This window comes from Heterodontus francisci, chromosome 2 (assembly GCF_036365525.1).
Source record: "Heterodontus francisci isolate sHetFra1 chromosome 2, sHetFra1.hap1, whole genome shotgun sequence".
Taxonomy (NCBI): Eukaryota; Metazoa; Chordata; class Chondrichthyes; order Heterodontiformes; family Heterodontidae; genus Heterodontus; species Heterodontus francisci.
The window spans coordinates 224,685,857-224,700,563 of NC_090372.1; the positions used below are offsets into that span (position 1 = coordinate 224,685,857).

General features: G+C 45.8%; 1 protein-coding gene across 2 annotated transcripts in view; it reads right to left on the reverse strand.

Moving 5' to 3' along the window:
* Positions 1-14,707, reverse strand: part of si:ch211-221n20.8 (uncharacterized protein LOC100034409 homolog) — a 234,870-nt gene that overhangs the window by 181,802 nt on the left and 38,361 nt on the right. For both annotated transcript variants that reach the window (XM_068016442.1, XM_068016433.1), the window contains exons 4-7: positions 14,499-14,624; positions 10,865-10,987; positions 8,007-8,129; positions 5,928-6,050 (exon numbers count right to left, since the gene is read on the reverse strand). In XM_068016442.1, the coding sequence (XP_067872543.1) occupies positions 5,928-6,050; positions 8,007-8,129; positions 10,865-10,987; positions 14,499-14,624 (495 nt within the window). The remainder of the gene's footprint in view (positions 1-5,927; positions 6,051-8,006; positions 8,130-10,864; positions 10,988-14,498; positions 14,625-14,707) is intronic.

Genomic DNA, 14,707 nt, shown 5'->3' on the forward strand with positions numbered 1-14,707 from the left:
CGGGAGCAGAGAGAGAGGAACACGGCGGCAGCAGAGAGAGAGAGAGGAACACGGCGGGAGCGGAGAGTGAGAGAGAAAGAGAGAGAGAAAGAGAGGAACACGACGGGAGCGGAGAGTGAGAGAGAAAGAGATGGAGAAAGAGAGGAACACGACAGGAGCAGCAGGACTGGAGCAGGGAAAAAATCAAAAAGTGACATCAGAGTGACATCACAATCAACAGAGAGAGCAGGGAAAAAGCTCCCTTTTTGCTGAGTTTCTGGTCAGTGATTAAGGTCCATTCTAGATTTAGATTAGAGATACAGCACTGAAACAGGCCCTTCGGCCCACCGAGTCTGTGCCGACCATCAACCACCCATTTATACTAATCCTACACTAATCCCATATTCCTACCAAACATCCCCACCTGTCCCTATATTTCCCTACCACCTACCTATACTAGTGACAATTTATAACGGCCAATTTACCTACCAACCTGCAAGTCTTTTGGCTTGTGGGAGGAAACCGGAGCACCCGGAGAAAACCCACGCAGACACAGGGAGAACTTGCAAACTCCACACAGGCAGTACCCAGAATCGAACCCGGGTCCCTGGAGCTGTGAGGCTGCAGTGCTAACCACTGCGCCACTGTGCCGCCCTCTTTTTTTTTTTTTCTGCCCTCCACCCCCCCTCCTCTCTCTCTCTCTAATGCTAACGTTTAAAATAGTAAAGGAACTAGTGGTAAGCTTAATGAAATATATTAAAAAAAGGAAAATAAAATAAATAATTGAATCAAATAATTAAGTGGTTAATTAAAACACATTAAGGATGGCAGGACAGGTGATGTGTCAGGGCTGCAGCATGTGGGAAGGAGCTCCTGGATGCCTGATCCAGGACAAACACGTCTACAGTAAGGGTTTGCCGCTCGAAGAGCTTCGGCTCAGAGTCTTTGAACTGGAGTCTGAGCTGCAGACACGGCGACACATCAGGGAGGGTAAAAGTTACCTGGACACTTTATATCAGGAGGCGGTCACACCCCTTAGGATAGGGTCTTCTGATTTGGTCAGTGGTCAGGGGCAGGACAGTGTGGCTGCAGCTGAGGCAGGTAAGGGGACCCAGTGGACAGGAGTGCAGGAACCTCAGCCTTTGCGATTGTCCAACAGGTTTGAGGTTCTTTCAGCTTGTTTGGATGAGAGTGGGGGCTGCAGGGTGGATGAGCAACCTGACCATGGCACCATGGTACAGGAAGCCATTCAATGGGGGGAGAAAAAAGGAAATTAGTGGTAGTAGGGGAGAGTATAGTTTGGGGGATTGACACTGTTCTCTGCAGCAAAGAGTGAAAGTCCAGACGGCTGTGTCGCCTGCCCGGTGCCAGGGTTCAGGACATCTGCTCAGAGCTGGAGAGGAACATACAGTGGGGGAGGGGGGGGTGAAATCCAGTCGTCGTGGTCCATGGAGGTAACAACGACATAGGCAGGACAAGGAAATAGGTTCTGCATAGTCAGTATGAGGAACTGGGCACCAAATTAAAAAGCAGAACCTCAAAGATAATAATCTCTGGATTATACCTGAGCCACATGCAAATTGGCATAGGGCAAATGAGATTAGAGAAATTAATGCGTGGTTCAAAGACTGGTGTGGTAGAAGTGGGTTCCAGTTCGTGGGGCACTGGGGAAAGTGGAGGCTGTACCATTGGGGCAGTCTACATCTGAACCGTGCTGGGGCTGGTGTTCTAGCAAGCCACATAACTGGGGAAGTAGAGAGGGTTTTAAATTGAATAGTGGGGGCAAGGGATCAAATTTGGGAAGATATAATAAACAGAGCGTACAAATCTAAGAGTAAATCAACAGATAAGGCTAGAGGTTACAAAAATAATAAAAGGACACAACTAAAGGTGCTGTATCTAAATGCATGTAACATTCGAAACAAAACAGATGAACTGAGAGTGCAAATACAAATAAATAAGTACCATCTGATAGCCATTACAGAGACATGGCTACAGGACGACATAGATTGGGACCTGAATATTGAAGGATACATGGCATTTAGGAAGGACAGGAAGCTAGGAAAAGGTGGAGGGGTATCACTGTTAATAAATGATGGTATTAGGGATGACCTAAGTTCAGGAGACCAAGATGAAGAAGCAGTTTGGGTAGAGATGAGAAATCATAAAGGGAAGAAGTCACTTGTGGGACTGGTGTACAGGCCACCTAACATTAACCACACAGTGAGATGGGGTATAAAGGAAGAAATAATGGCAGCTTCTCAGAAGGTACAGCGATAATTATGGGGGATTTTAACCTACATAAAGACTGGAAAAATCAGATAAGCAGAGGTAGCCTAGATGAGGAGTACATAGAATGTTTTTGGGATAATTTTTTGGAACAATACATTCTGAAGCCAACCAGAGAGCAGGCTACACTAGATCTGGTATTGTGCAATGAGATAGGAAGAATTAATGACCTCATAATTAAGGCACCCCTAGGTAGCAGCGATCATAATATGATTGAATTTTACATTCAGTTTGAGGGAGAGAAGAGTGGGTCCAAGAGTAGTATTTTAAACTTAAATAAGGGCAATTAAAGAAACATAGAAAATAGGAGCAGGAGTAGGCCATTCGGCCCTTCGAGCCTGCTCTTCCATTCATTATGAGCATGGCTGATCATCCATCAATCTGTTCCCGCTTTCCCCCCATATCCTTTGAGTCCTTTCGCCCCAAGAACCATATCCTTCTTGAAAACATACAATGTTTTGGCTTCAACTGTTTTCTGTGATAGCAAATTCCACAGGCTCACCACTCTCTGGGTGAAGTAATTTCTCCTCATCTCAGTCCTGAAAGGTTTACCACGTATCCTTAGACTATGACCCCTGGTTCTGGACTCCCCCAACATTGGGAACATCCTTCCTGCATCTACCCTGTGAAGTCCTGTTAGAATTTTAGAGGTTTGTATGAAATCCCCCCTCACTCTTCTGAGCTCCAGCGAATATAATCCTAACCGACTCAATCTCTCCTCATGTATCAGCCCCGCCATCCCAGGAATCAGTCTGGTAAACCTTCGCTGCACTCCCTCTATAGCAAGAACATCCTTCCTCAAATAAGGAGACCAAAACGGCATGCAATAGACCATGAGGGTATGAAAGCAGAGCTAGCTAAAGTGAACTGGCAAATCAGGTTAAGGGATAGGTCAATAGAGATGCAGTGGCAGATATTTAAGGGGATATTTCAGAATACACAGAATAGATACATCTCAATGAGAAAGAAAAATTCCAAGGGTGGGACCCGCCATCCGTGGTTAACTAAAACCGTTAAAGATAGTATCAAACTTAAAGAAAAAGCCTATAATTGCACAAAGATGGGAGGCAGATCAGAAGATTGGACAGAAACAGCAAAGAAGGACTATAAGATTGATAAGGAAGGTAAAATTAGAGTACAAGAGAAAGCTAACTAGAAATATAAAGACATATAGTAAGAGTTTCTATAGATATTTAAAAAAGAAAAGTTAATAAAGTGAGTGTTGATCCTATAAAAAGTGAGTTTGGGGAATTAATAATGGATAATAAGGAGATGGCAAATGAATTGAACAGATATTTTGCATCAGTCTTCACTATAGAGGATACAAGTAACATCCCAGTATTAGCCGTAGGTCAGGAAATGGAAGGGAGGGAGGAACTCAAGAAAATTACAATCACCAGGGAAGTGGTACTGAACAAATTGTTGGAGCTGCGTCTGACAAATCCCCTGGTCCTGATAGACTTCATCCTCGGTTGTTAAAATAAGTGGCCAGTGAGATAGTTGATGCATTGTTTTAATTTTCCAAAATTCCATACATTCAGGGAATTTTCCGTTAGATTGGAAAATAGCAAATGTAACTCCTTTATTCAGAAAGGGAGGGAGACAGAAAGCAGGAAACTACAGGCCAGTTAGCTTAACATCTGTCTCAGGGAAAATGTTAGAAGCTATTATTAAAGATGTTATAGCAGGGCATTTAGAAAAATTCAAGGTAATCAGGCAGAGTCAATATGGTTTTGTGAAAGGGAAATCATGTTTAACCAATTGATTGGAGTTCTTTGAGGGAGTTACATATGCTGTGGATAAAGGGGAACTGGTGGATGTATTGTACTTAGATTTCCAGAAGGTATTTGATAAGGTGACACATCAAAGGTTATTGCAGAAAATAAAAGCTCATGGTATAGGGAGTAACATATTGACATGGATAGAAGATTGGTTAGCTAACAGGAAACAGAGAGTAGGCATAAATGGATCATTTTCTGGTTGGCAAGATGTAACAAGTGGTGTGCCACAGGGATCTGTGCTTGATGGCCGGCACAGACACGATGGGCCGAAGGGCCTGTTTCTGTGCTGTATAACTCTATGACTCTACAGGAGCAAGGATGTCTTGCTGCAATTATACAGGGCATTGGTGAGACCACATCTGGAGTATTGTGTGCAGTTTTGGTCTCTTTATCTGAGGAAGGATGTTCTTGCTATGGAGGGAGTGCAGAAAAGGTTCACCAGACTGATTCCTGGGATGGCAGCACTGACATATGAAGAGAGATTGGGTTGATTAGGCTTGTATTCACTAGAGTTTAGAAGAATGAGAGGGGATCTCATAGAAACCTACAAAATTCTAGCAAGACTGGACAGACTAGATGCAGGAAGGATGTTCCCGATGGCGGGGGAGTCCAGGACCAGGGGTCACAGTCTAAGGATAGGGGGTAAGCCATTTAGGACTGAGATGAGAGATTTCTTCACCCAGAGAATGGTGAACCTGTGGAATTCTCTCCCATGGAAAGCAGTTGAGGCCAAATCATTAAATATATTCAAGAAAGAGTTAGATATAGTTCTGAGGGTTAATGCGATCAAGTGATACGGGGAGAAAGCGGGAATAGGTTACTGAGTTCGGATGATCAGCCATGATCGTATTGAATGGTAGAGCAGGCTCGAAGGGCCGAATGGCCTACTCCTGCTCCTATTTTTCTATGTTTCTATGAAAGATTGGACAGGCTAGGCTTGTACCACTGGAATTTAGAAGAGTAAGAGGCGACTTGATTGAAACATATAAGATCCTGAGGGGTCTTGACAGGGTGGATGTGGAAAGGATGTTTCCCCTTGTGGGAGAATCTAGAACTAGGGGTCACTGTTTAAAAATAAAGGGGTCACCCATTTAGGACAGAGATGAGGAGAAATTTTTTCTGTCAGAGGGTCGTGAATCTTCAGAATTCTCTTCCTCAAAAGGTGGTGGAAGCAGAGTCTTTGAATATTTTTAAAGCAGAGGTAGATAGATTGTTGATAAGCAATGGGGTGAAAGGTTATCGGGGGTAGGTGGGAATGTGGAGTAATCAGTTCAGCCATGGACTTATTGAATGGCGGAGCAGGCTCGAAGGGCCGACACCTGCTCCTAATTCGTATGTTTGTATTCGCACTGTATCACCTTATCTGTGTCCCACCTGTTTTTTTTCCGCCAGGCCCCTTTTATATATTTTATGTCGAGGGGGCCTTTATTCCTCAGGCCCCCTTTATATACATATTTTTAAAATAACTTTATTAAAAGGGATAAATAAACCAAAAACTCAAATTAAAATGTTATTCTCGGCGTCGACGATGCACTCCAGTCCCTGCGGTGCCCACCGGTCGCGGAAGGCCTCAAGCGTACCGGCGGACACCGCATGCTCCTTTTCCAGGGACACCCGGGCGCGAACGTAACCGCGGAAGAGGGGCAGGCAACCAGGGAGGACGGACCCCTACACAGCCCGCAGCCTGGACTTGTGAATTGCCACCTTGGCCAGGCCCAGGAGCAGACCGACGAGGAGATCCTCCTCCCGGCCCAAGCCCCTCCGCACCGGGTGCCCAAAGTTCAGGAGCGTGGGACTGAAGTGCAGCCAAAACTGTGTTCCACCTGCGTGCTCCAGCTCAGATCACAGTCTGTTGTTAGTTTAACTGCATTGTTTTACCTGCACAAGACCTGCTGTCCTCAGTCAGTGTGTAGCCCTTGTTACACTGGCACTGGAAACTGCCTGGTTCATTTACACATGCCTGCTGGCACTGCCCATTGCCCACAGAACACTCATCGATATCTGTAAATCATCACAAATGCCAGGTCAGGGAGAATGATTGTGAGCGTGCATCATCATTGGTACAACAGCCTCCTGATCTCGGCACTAGATTAACAACTCGGACATCGGGAGTTAAAATCTCACAAGAGTAAATTGGGAAACAGGTTCCAATATACCTGGTCACCGGTGGGCTGTTGTGACTGCAGTTCCCACAATACCACACTGTCTCTTAAAATTAAACACTGGAATAAACATTGCAGCATTCATCCACCTGGCCCCCGACACTCCGACCCCTGTGATACCCGAGAGTATCCATCCACCCCCTGACCCACCGACCCCCTGGCCCTGACCCCCGCCCCCCGCCCCCCTGTGATACCCTGTAGTATCCGTCCATCCCCCCGCCACACCGACCCCTGCCCCTTGACTCCCGACCCCTGCCCTCCTGTGATACCCTACAGTATCCATCCACCCCGACCCCCTGACCCCAGACCCCCGCCTCCCTGACCCCTCACCCCCGCCCCCCTGTGATAACCTATAGTATCCGTCAACCCCCGACCGACCGACCCCTGCCCCCTGACCCCAGACACCCGCCTCCCTGTGATACCCTCCAGTATCCATCTACCCCCCTGACCCCTGCCTCCCTGACCCCTCACCCCCGCCTCCCTGTGATACCCTGCAATATTCATCCATCCCCATGACCCCCGACCCCTGCCTCCCTGACTCCTGCCCCCCCGCCGATACCCTGCAGTATTCATCCACACCCCGATGTGCATGGGTGTGATTGCAACCATTTCGGGAGTGAATATTTGCTCAATAAATAGTTAATCTTCTGTTTTAAAACTACAAGAAAACCTGTCGCTGTCTGTTTATTCAACAAACAAAAAAGGGGTTAAAACCCTAGTAACAAAACACACTTGCTGTTTTGGGAGTTGAATAATGGGAACCACCTACACTCCTCACCACATGGCCATAACACCAACTTGGAACTATATCGCCGTTCCTTCCTAACAGCACGGTGGGTATACCTACCCCACATGGACTGCAGTGGTTCAAGAAGGCAGCTCACCACCACCTTCTCAAGGGCAATTAGGGATGGGCAATAAATGCTGGCATAGCCAGTGACACCCACATCCCATGAATATTACCTGTGAGGAGGATACAAAGAGGCTTCAGAGATATAGAGTATAACATTGGAAGTGTGAGGTTATTCACTTTGGAAGTAAGGATAGAAAAGCAGAATATTTATTCAAAGACATGAAACTTGTAAATGTTAATGTTCACAGGAACATGGCTGTACTCATACAAGGAGCACAAAGTTAACAGGTAGGTAGATCAAGCAATTAGGAAGGCAAATGGTATATTGACCTTCATTGCAAGGGGGTGGGAGTACAAGAATAAAGATGGGGAATTCTGTGTGCAGTTTTGGTCTCCATATTTAGGAAGGATATATTTGCCTTGGAGGGAGTACAACGAAGGTTCACTAGATTGGTCCCTGGGATTAGGGGGTTGTCCTATGATGAGAGGCTGAGTAAATTGGGCCGATATTCTTTGGAGTTTAGAAGAATGAGAGGTGATCTCATTGAAACATACAAGATTCTGAAAGGGCTTGATAGGATAGAAGCTGAGAGATTGTTCCCGCTGGTCAGGGCATCTAGAATGCAGGAGCACAGTCTCAGAATAAGGGGCCAATCATTCAGGACTGAGATGAGGAGAAATTAGTTCACTGAAAGGGTTGTGAATCTTTGGAATTCTCTACCCCAGAGGATTGTGGATGCTCCATCACTGAATACATTTAAGGCTGGGATAGATGGATTGTTGGTCTCTGAGGGAATCAAGGGATTTGGGGAATGGGCAGGAAAGTGGAATTGAAGCCCAAGATAGCCATGGTCGTACTGAATGGCGGAGCAGACTTGATGGGCCGAATGGTCTACAACTGCTCCTATTTCTTGTGTTCTTATGAACAAATAAAAAACTCACCAAAGCAGGAGTAACCGTCTCCATTGAATCCCTGGTAGCACTGGCAGAAATAGGAACCAATAATATTGCCACATCTGGCATTGGTGTCACAGCCATGTTTGCCTGAGGCGCACTCATTGTCATCTACAGGAAGAAGAAAACTTCATTACAGCAACATGTTACGGAATCATACAGGACACAAGTGGCCATTCGGTCCATCGTGTCTGTGCCAGGTCGAGTTACAGTGCCAGCAGCGGGCACTGCAATCATTGAAAAACCTACTGTGCAGGACAGCAAGATTGGAAAAGGTAGGAGAGATGGTAAATCAGTAACACCTAATTTGGGGTTGTTAACACCTCAAGGTTTAGGCAGAAGGAGATTTGAAGAGTTGGACATCACGATTATGGAAAAGAACAAGGATAGAAAAGAATTTAAAGTTATCAATTGGGGCATGGCCAATTTTACTAAGCTGAGAAGTGATTTAGCGAAAGTGGACTGAAACAGCTACTTGTCAGAACAGTGGGAGACATTCAAAGAGGAGATTCAGGAGGTTCAGAGTAAACATGTTCCCACAAAGAGAAAGGGTGGGACAGCAAAATCAAAAGCCCCCTGGATGTTACAGGGTAAGATAAGGCAGAGAAGGAAAGCTTATGTCCGACACCACAAACTCAATACTACAGAAAGCCGAGAGGAGTATAAAAAGTGGAGGGGTGAAATCAAAAAGGAAATTAGGGAAGCAAAGTGAGGGCATGAAAGAATATTGGGAAATAAAATCAAGGTAAACCCAAAGATGTTTTATCAATATATTAAGACTAAGGAGAGAGTAGGGCCCATAAAAGACCAAAAAGGTAAGCTATGGGTAGGGGTGGAAGATATTGGTCTGGTTCTTAACTAATACTTTGCGTCTGTCTTCACAAGAGAGGGGGACAATGCAGATATTGTAGTTAAGCAGGAGGAGTGTGACATATTGGATGTGATAAACATAGGGAGAGAGGAAGTATTAATGGGATTAGCATCCTTGAAAGTTGATAAATCACCAGGGCCGGCTGAAATGTACTCCAGGCTATTAAAAGAAGCCAGGGAGGAAATAGTGGAAGGTCTGACCATCATTATCCAGTCTTCACTGGATCCAGGTGTGGTGCCAGAGGATTGGAGAACTGCTAACGTTGTACCTCTGTTGAAAAAGGGATTGAGGGATAGATCGAATTAGAGGCAGTCAGATGAACCTCGGTAGTGAGCAAATTATTGGAATCAATTCTGAGAGACAGGATAAACTGTCACTTCGAAAGGCACAGGTTAATCAAGGATAGTCAGTGTGGATTTGTTAAGGGAAGATCTTGTTTGACCAACTTGATCAAATTTTTTGAAGTAGTAACAAGGAAGATAGATGAGGGTAGTGCAGTTGATGTGGTCTACATAGATTTTAGCAAGGCTTTTGACAAGGCCCCACATGACAGACTGGTTAAAAAAATAAAATCCCATGGGATCCAGGGAAGTGCAGCAAGGTGGATACAAAATTGGCTCAGTGGCAGGAAACAAAGGGTAATTGTTGGCGGGTGTTTTGATGTTTCCAGTTGCGTTCCGCAGGGCTCAGTACTGGGTCCCCTGCTTTTTTTGGTATATATTAACGATTTGGACATAAATGTAGGGGGTATGATCAAGAAGGTTACAGACGACACAAAGATTGGCCGTGTGGTAGATAGCGAGGAGGATAGCTGTAGGCTGCAGGAAGATATTGATGGTCTGGTCAGGTGGGCAGAAAAGTGGCAAATGGAATTCAACCCGGAGAAGTGTGAGATGATGTATTTGGGGAGGTCAAACAAGGCAAAGGAAGACACGATTAATGGGAAAATACTGAGAGGTGTAAAGGAAGTGAGGGATCTTGGAGTGAATGTCCACAGATCCCTGAAGGTAGCAGGACAGGTCGATAAGGTGGTTAAGAAGGTATATGGAATCCTTTCCTTTGTTAGCCGAGGTATAGAATATAAGAGCAGGGAGGTTATGCTGGAACTGTATAACTCATTGGTTAGGCCACAACTTGAGTATTGTGTGCAGTTCTGGTCAACTCATTACAGAAAGGATGTAATTGCACTAGCGAGGGTACAGAGGAGATTTACAAGGATGTTGCCAGGACTGGAAAAATACAGCTTTGAGGAAAGATTGGATAGGCTGGGGTTGTTCTCCTTGGAACAGAGAAGGCTGAGGGGAGATCTGATTGAAATGTACAAAATATTGAGGGACCTGGATAGAGTGGAGGTGAAGGGTCTATTCACCTTAGCAGAGAGGTCAGTGACGAGGGGGCATAGATTTAAAGTGATTGGTAGAAAAATTAGAGGGAGATTAGAAAGTTTAGAGGGGAGATGAGGAAAAGTTTTTTCACCCAGAGGGTGGTGGGGGTCTGGAACTCACTGCCTGAAAGGGTAGTTGAGGCAGAAAACCTCAACTCATTTAAAAGAAGTCTGGATATGCGCCTCAAGTGCTTTAATCTGCAGGGCTACGGACCAAATACTGGAAGGTGGGATTATGCTGGGTTTTCTTGGCCGGCGCAGACACTATGGGCCAAGTTGCCTCTTTCTGTGCTGTAAACTTGCTAAGATTCTCAGTTTCTACGATGAGTCTGGATTTCATCCCAGTGCAGCTGTTGGGAGGAGGAGAGTGTGTAGAATGCTGCATGTGGAGATGAGGAGGGACAAGACAGAAGCACTGACCAGACTCTGATCAACGTCTGGACCCCATGAGAGATGGAGTATTCATCAGCTGATACTGCTCCTTTAACCTGTGTAAGAGAGGAGGTTGGTTGAGCCTGTCCAGATATGGGAGGAGTTCGGGGTTGGAGACAGTAGCCAGATGAAAAGCCCATTCTCCCTAAGGTTACAAACCTTCACAGTAGGTCCCGTTGCCACGGAATCCGGGCTGACAGCCGCACCTGTAGCTTCCCAGAGTGTTTTCACACATAGCCTGTCCGACACACACCTGAGGAATCTTCTCACACTCATCGACATCTGGAAGAGAGACAGTGAGAGAGAGGAGCCTGTCACCAACAATGTCAGCACATGAAGGAGTCAGCAAGGACCAAGCTATCAATTAAAAAGGAGAGCTGTAGAGACTCACCGCATGCCTGCAATGAGGTCATGGCCAGGCTCCTGCCTCAGGGAGCAGTGAATTATTACATGGAGCAAGACCTTTGAATGTTGGCATGGAGTCTGTAGATTGAGGACTCCTGCACACACCCTGTTTGTGCTGATAACATTACCATGTTACTGCAAATTATCTGGGGCTGAGGCTGAGGTCTTATACTCCTAGAATGGACAGACCATCTCAAGGGAACTCACTCTGATGTGGGAAGAAAGGCTGTTCTGCTCCAAGCAGCCAGAGAGCTACACTGCTGGGAGTATAACTCTTGGCCAGGACTCCCAAGTCAATCAGATGGAAAAGTAAGTGCCAGAATAAAGACAATTGAGCTGTCTTCCTGGTAGAGAATAGGAGTCAGATTCATTACCCATCCAGGTAATGATAGTTTTCATTATAGATACAAGCCAGAGGCAGACCAGCAAATATAACCAACTACTGTGGAACGCCACTACCTACTGGTGGGAGGCTCGAATTGCAGATACCTCTGGAGGTTGTCTGATGTACCTCGAGGAAATCTGAAGAACTGCATGCTGGGATGATCTACACAAGCCCCATTTATGCCGCAAGAGCACATTTGAGTGATGGCGGCTGCTCTCTCCTTCAATGGCCATTTGCAGTGGGAATAATAAATCTCTCTGGGTGCAGAAGGCATCACACCATAATTGTAGACTCGATATGACCCCGGGTCAGTAACTGAGGGGGGGGGGGGGGGGGGGGAGGGGTCAACAGTGGGTAATTTTGAAGGTGGATGGGTGATGACCTACAGGTGAGAGGTCAGTACCTGAGGAGAATGAGGTATTAACAATCAGCTAACATAGGGGGTCAGGAAGCAGAGTTGGGTGATCAGTGGTTTAGTGGGAATGAGATACATGGCTTTAGAGATGGTTCCTATGGACAAGATGAGCTTGGAGAGCACATGGGGAAGATGGAGCTATAAATAGACTTGGATTGGGATCTGGGTTAAAGGCTGCCTGGAAGGAGACAGTGGATAATGACAAAGGAGGAAGTAGCAGTAGCAGCTGAATGATGGTCTCATCCTTAATGACCAGTCAACCTATCAGCTCTTTGCATTTTGAATCACAGAATCATACAGCACAGAAGGAGGCCATTCAGCCCATCAGGCCTGTGCTGGCTCTTTGTAAGAGCTGTCCAATCAGTTCCATTCTCCTATTTCTCCATAACCTTTCAAATGTTTCCCCTTCCAGTATTTTTCCAATTTCCTTTTGAAAGTTATTATTGAATGTGCCCTTTCAGGTAGTGCATTCCAGATCACAACAACTCACTGTGTTAAAAACATTCTCCTCATCTCCCCCTCTGGTTCTTTTGCCAATTATCTTCAATCTGTGCCCTCTGGTTACCGACCCTCCTGCCACTGGAAACAGTTTCTCCTTATTTACTTTATCAAAACCCTTCATGATTTTGAACACCTCCCTTAACCTTCTCTGCTCTAAGGAGACCAATCCCAGCTTCTCCAGTCTCTCCACATTAACTGAACTCCCTCATCCCTGGAACTATTCTGGTAAATCTCCTCTGCACCCTCTCAAGGACCCTCACATCCTTCCTAAAGTGTGGGCTCCACAATACTCCAGCTGAGGCCTGACCAGTGTTTTATCAAAGTTTACCCGAACATTTCTTGCTTTTTATACTTTATGCCTTTTTTATGAAGCCCAGGATCCTGGATAATTTTTTTTTTAAACAACATTCTCAACCTACTCTGACACCTTTAATGATTTGTGCACATATGTCCCCAGGTCCCATTGCTCCTGCACCTTTACAATCGTATCCTTTAATTTATATTGTCTCTCCACGTTCTTGCTACCAAAATGAATGACTTCACATGAGAAAGGAGGCACTGCTGGACCTGGTTCTTGGGAATGAGGTGGGCAAAGTGGATCAAGTGTCAGTAGACTGGTGAGCAAAGTTATGGCTCACAGAATAAAAGGAACGGTAACTACATGGATATGAAATTGGCTGAGTGACAGGAAACAGAGTAGTGGTTAATGGATGTTTTTGGGCTGGAGGAAGGTTTGTAGTGGAGTTCCCCAGGGATCAGTGTTGGGATCCTTGCTTTTCCTGATATATATTAATGACCTAGACCTTGGTGTACAGGGCACAATTTCAATGTTTGCAGATGATACGAAACTTAGAAGCATTGTGAACTGTGAGGAGGATAGTGTAGAACATCAAAAGGACAGAGACAAGTTGGTGGAATGGGCAGACAGGTGGCAGATGAAATTCAATGCAGTGAAATGTGAAGTGATTCATTTTGGTCGGAAAAACATGGAGAGACAATATAAACTAAAGGGTACAATTCTAAAGGAGTAGAGGGACCTGGGTGTATGTGTGCATGAGTCATTGAAGGTGGTTGGACAGGTTGAGGGAACAGTTAATAAAGCATACAGTATCCTGGCCTTTATTAATAGGGACATCGAGTACAAGAGCAAGGAAGTTATGTTGAACTTGTATAAGACATTAGTTCGGCCTCAGCTGGAGTATTGTGTCCGGTTCTGGGCGCCGCACTTTAGGAAAGACGTGAGGGTATTGGCGAGAGAACAGAAAAGATTCACGAGAATGGTTCCGGGGATGAGGAATTTCAGTTATGAAGATAGATTGGAGAAGTTGGCACTGTTTTCCTTGGAGAAGAGAAGACTGAGAGGTGATTTGATAGAGGTATTCAAAATCATGAGGGGTCTGGACAAAGTAGATAGAGAGAAACTGTTCCCATTGGCAGAAGGATCAAGAACGAGAGGGCACAGAGGAAAAACTTTTTCACGCAGTGAGTTGTTAGGATCTGGAATGCGCTGCCTGAGAATGTTCATATGACTGGAGGAAGAGCAGGGCAGTGGGTCTAATTGGATAGCTGTTTCAAAGAGCCAGCACAGGCACAATGGACCGAATGGCCTCCTATGCTGTATCTGTCTATGGTTCCATGGAAAGGGAAGCTGTTGAGAGACACAGTGAGAAGGTGGATTGATGGGGTCAAGGTTTACAAAAAGATTTCAGGATCGTCAGGATTTTCCTTGTTCCTTAATGTTTAATCTTTCCTAATTTCAATAATGGTTAAAAATTAGAACAGGAGGAGGCCATTCAGCCCCTCGAGCCTGTTACACAGGAACAGGAGGAGGCCATTCAGTCCCTCGAGCCTGTTACACAGGAACAGGAGGTGGCCATTCAGCCCCTCGAGCCTGTTACACAGGAACAGGAGGAGGCCATTCAGCCCCTCGAGCCTGTTACACAGGAACAGGAGGAGGCCATTCAGCACCTCAGGTCTGTTGTGTCATTCAATGAGGTCATTAGAATTGGAGTGGATTGCAGGTTCTATGGGAGGCAAGGTGAGTGGGGTGAGACACAGTACAGTGTTGCACAGTTTGTTGATCTTACCCAGACAGGCTGCTCCCTCTAGCCTGAATCCTGCCTGACAGATACAGCTGTAACTTCCCATCGTGTTGATGCATTGATTCCCCAGTTCCCGTCTGCACTGCTCCTCAAATGTACATTCATCCACATCTATGGGAGAGATAGAGAGTGGGGGGGGGGGGAGAGGGAGAGAGAGAGGGGGAGGGAGAGAGAGAGGGGGAGAGAGAGAGAGA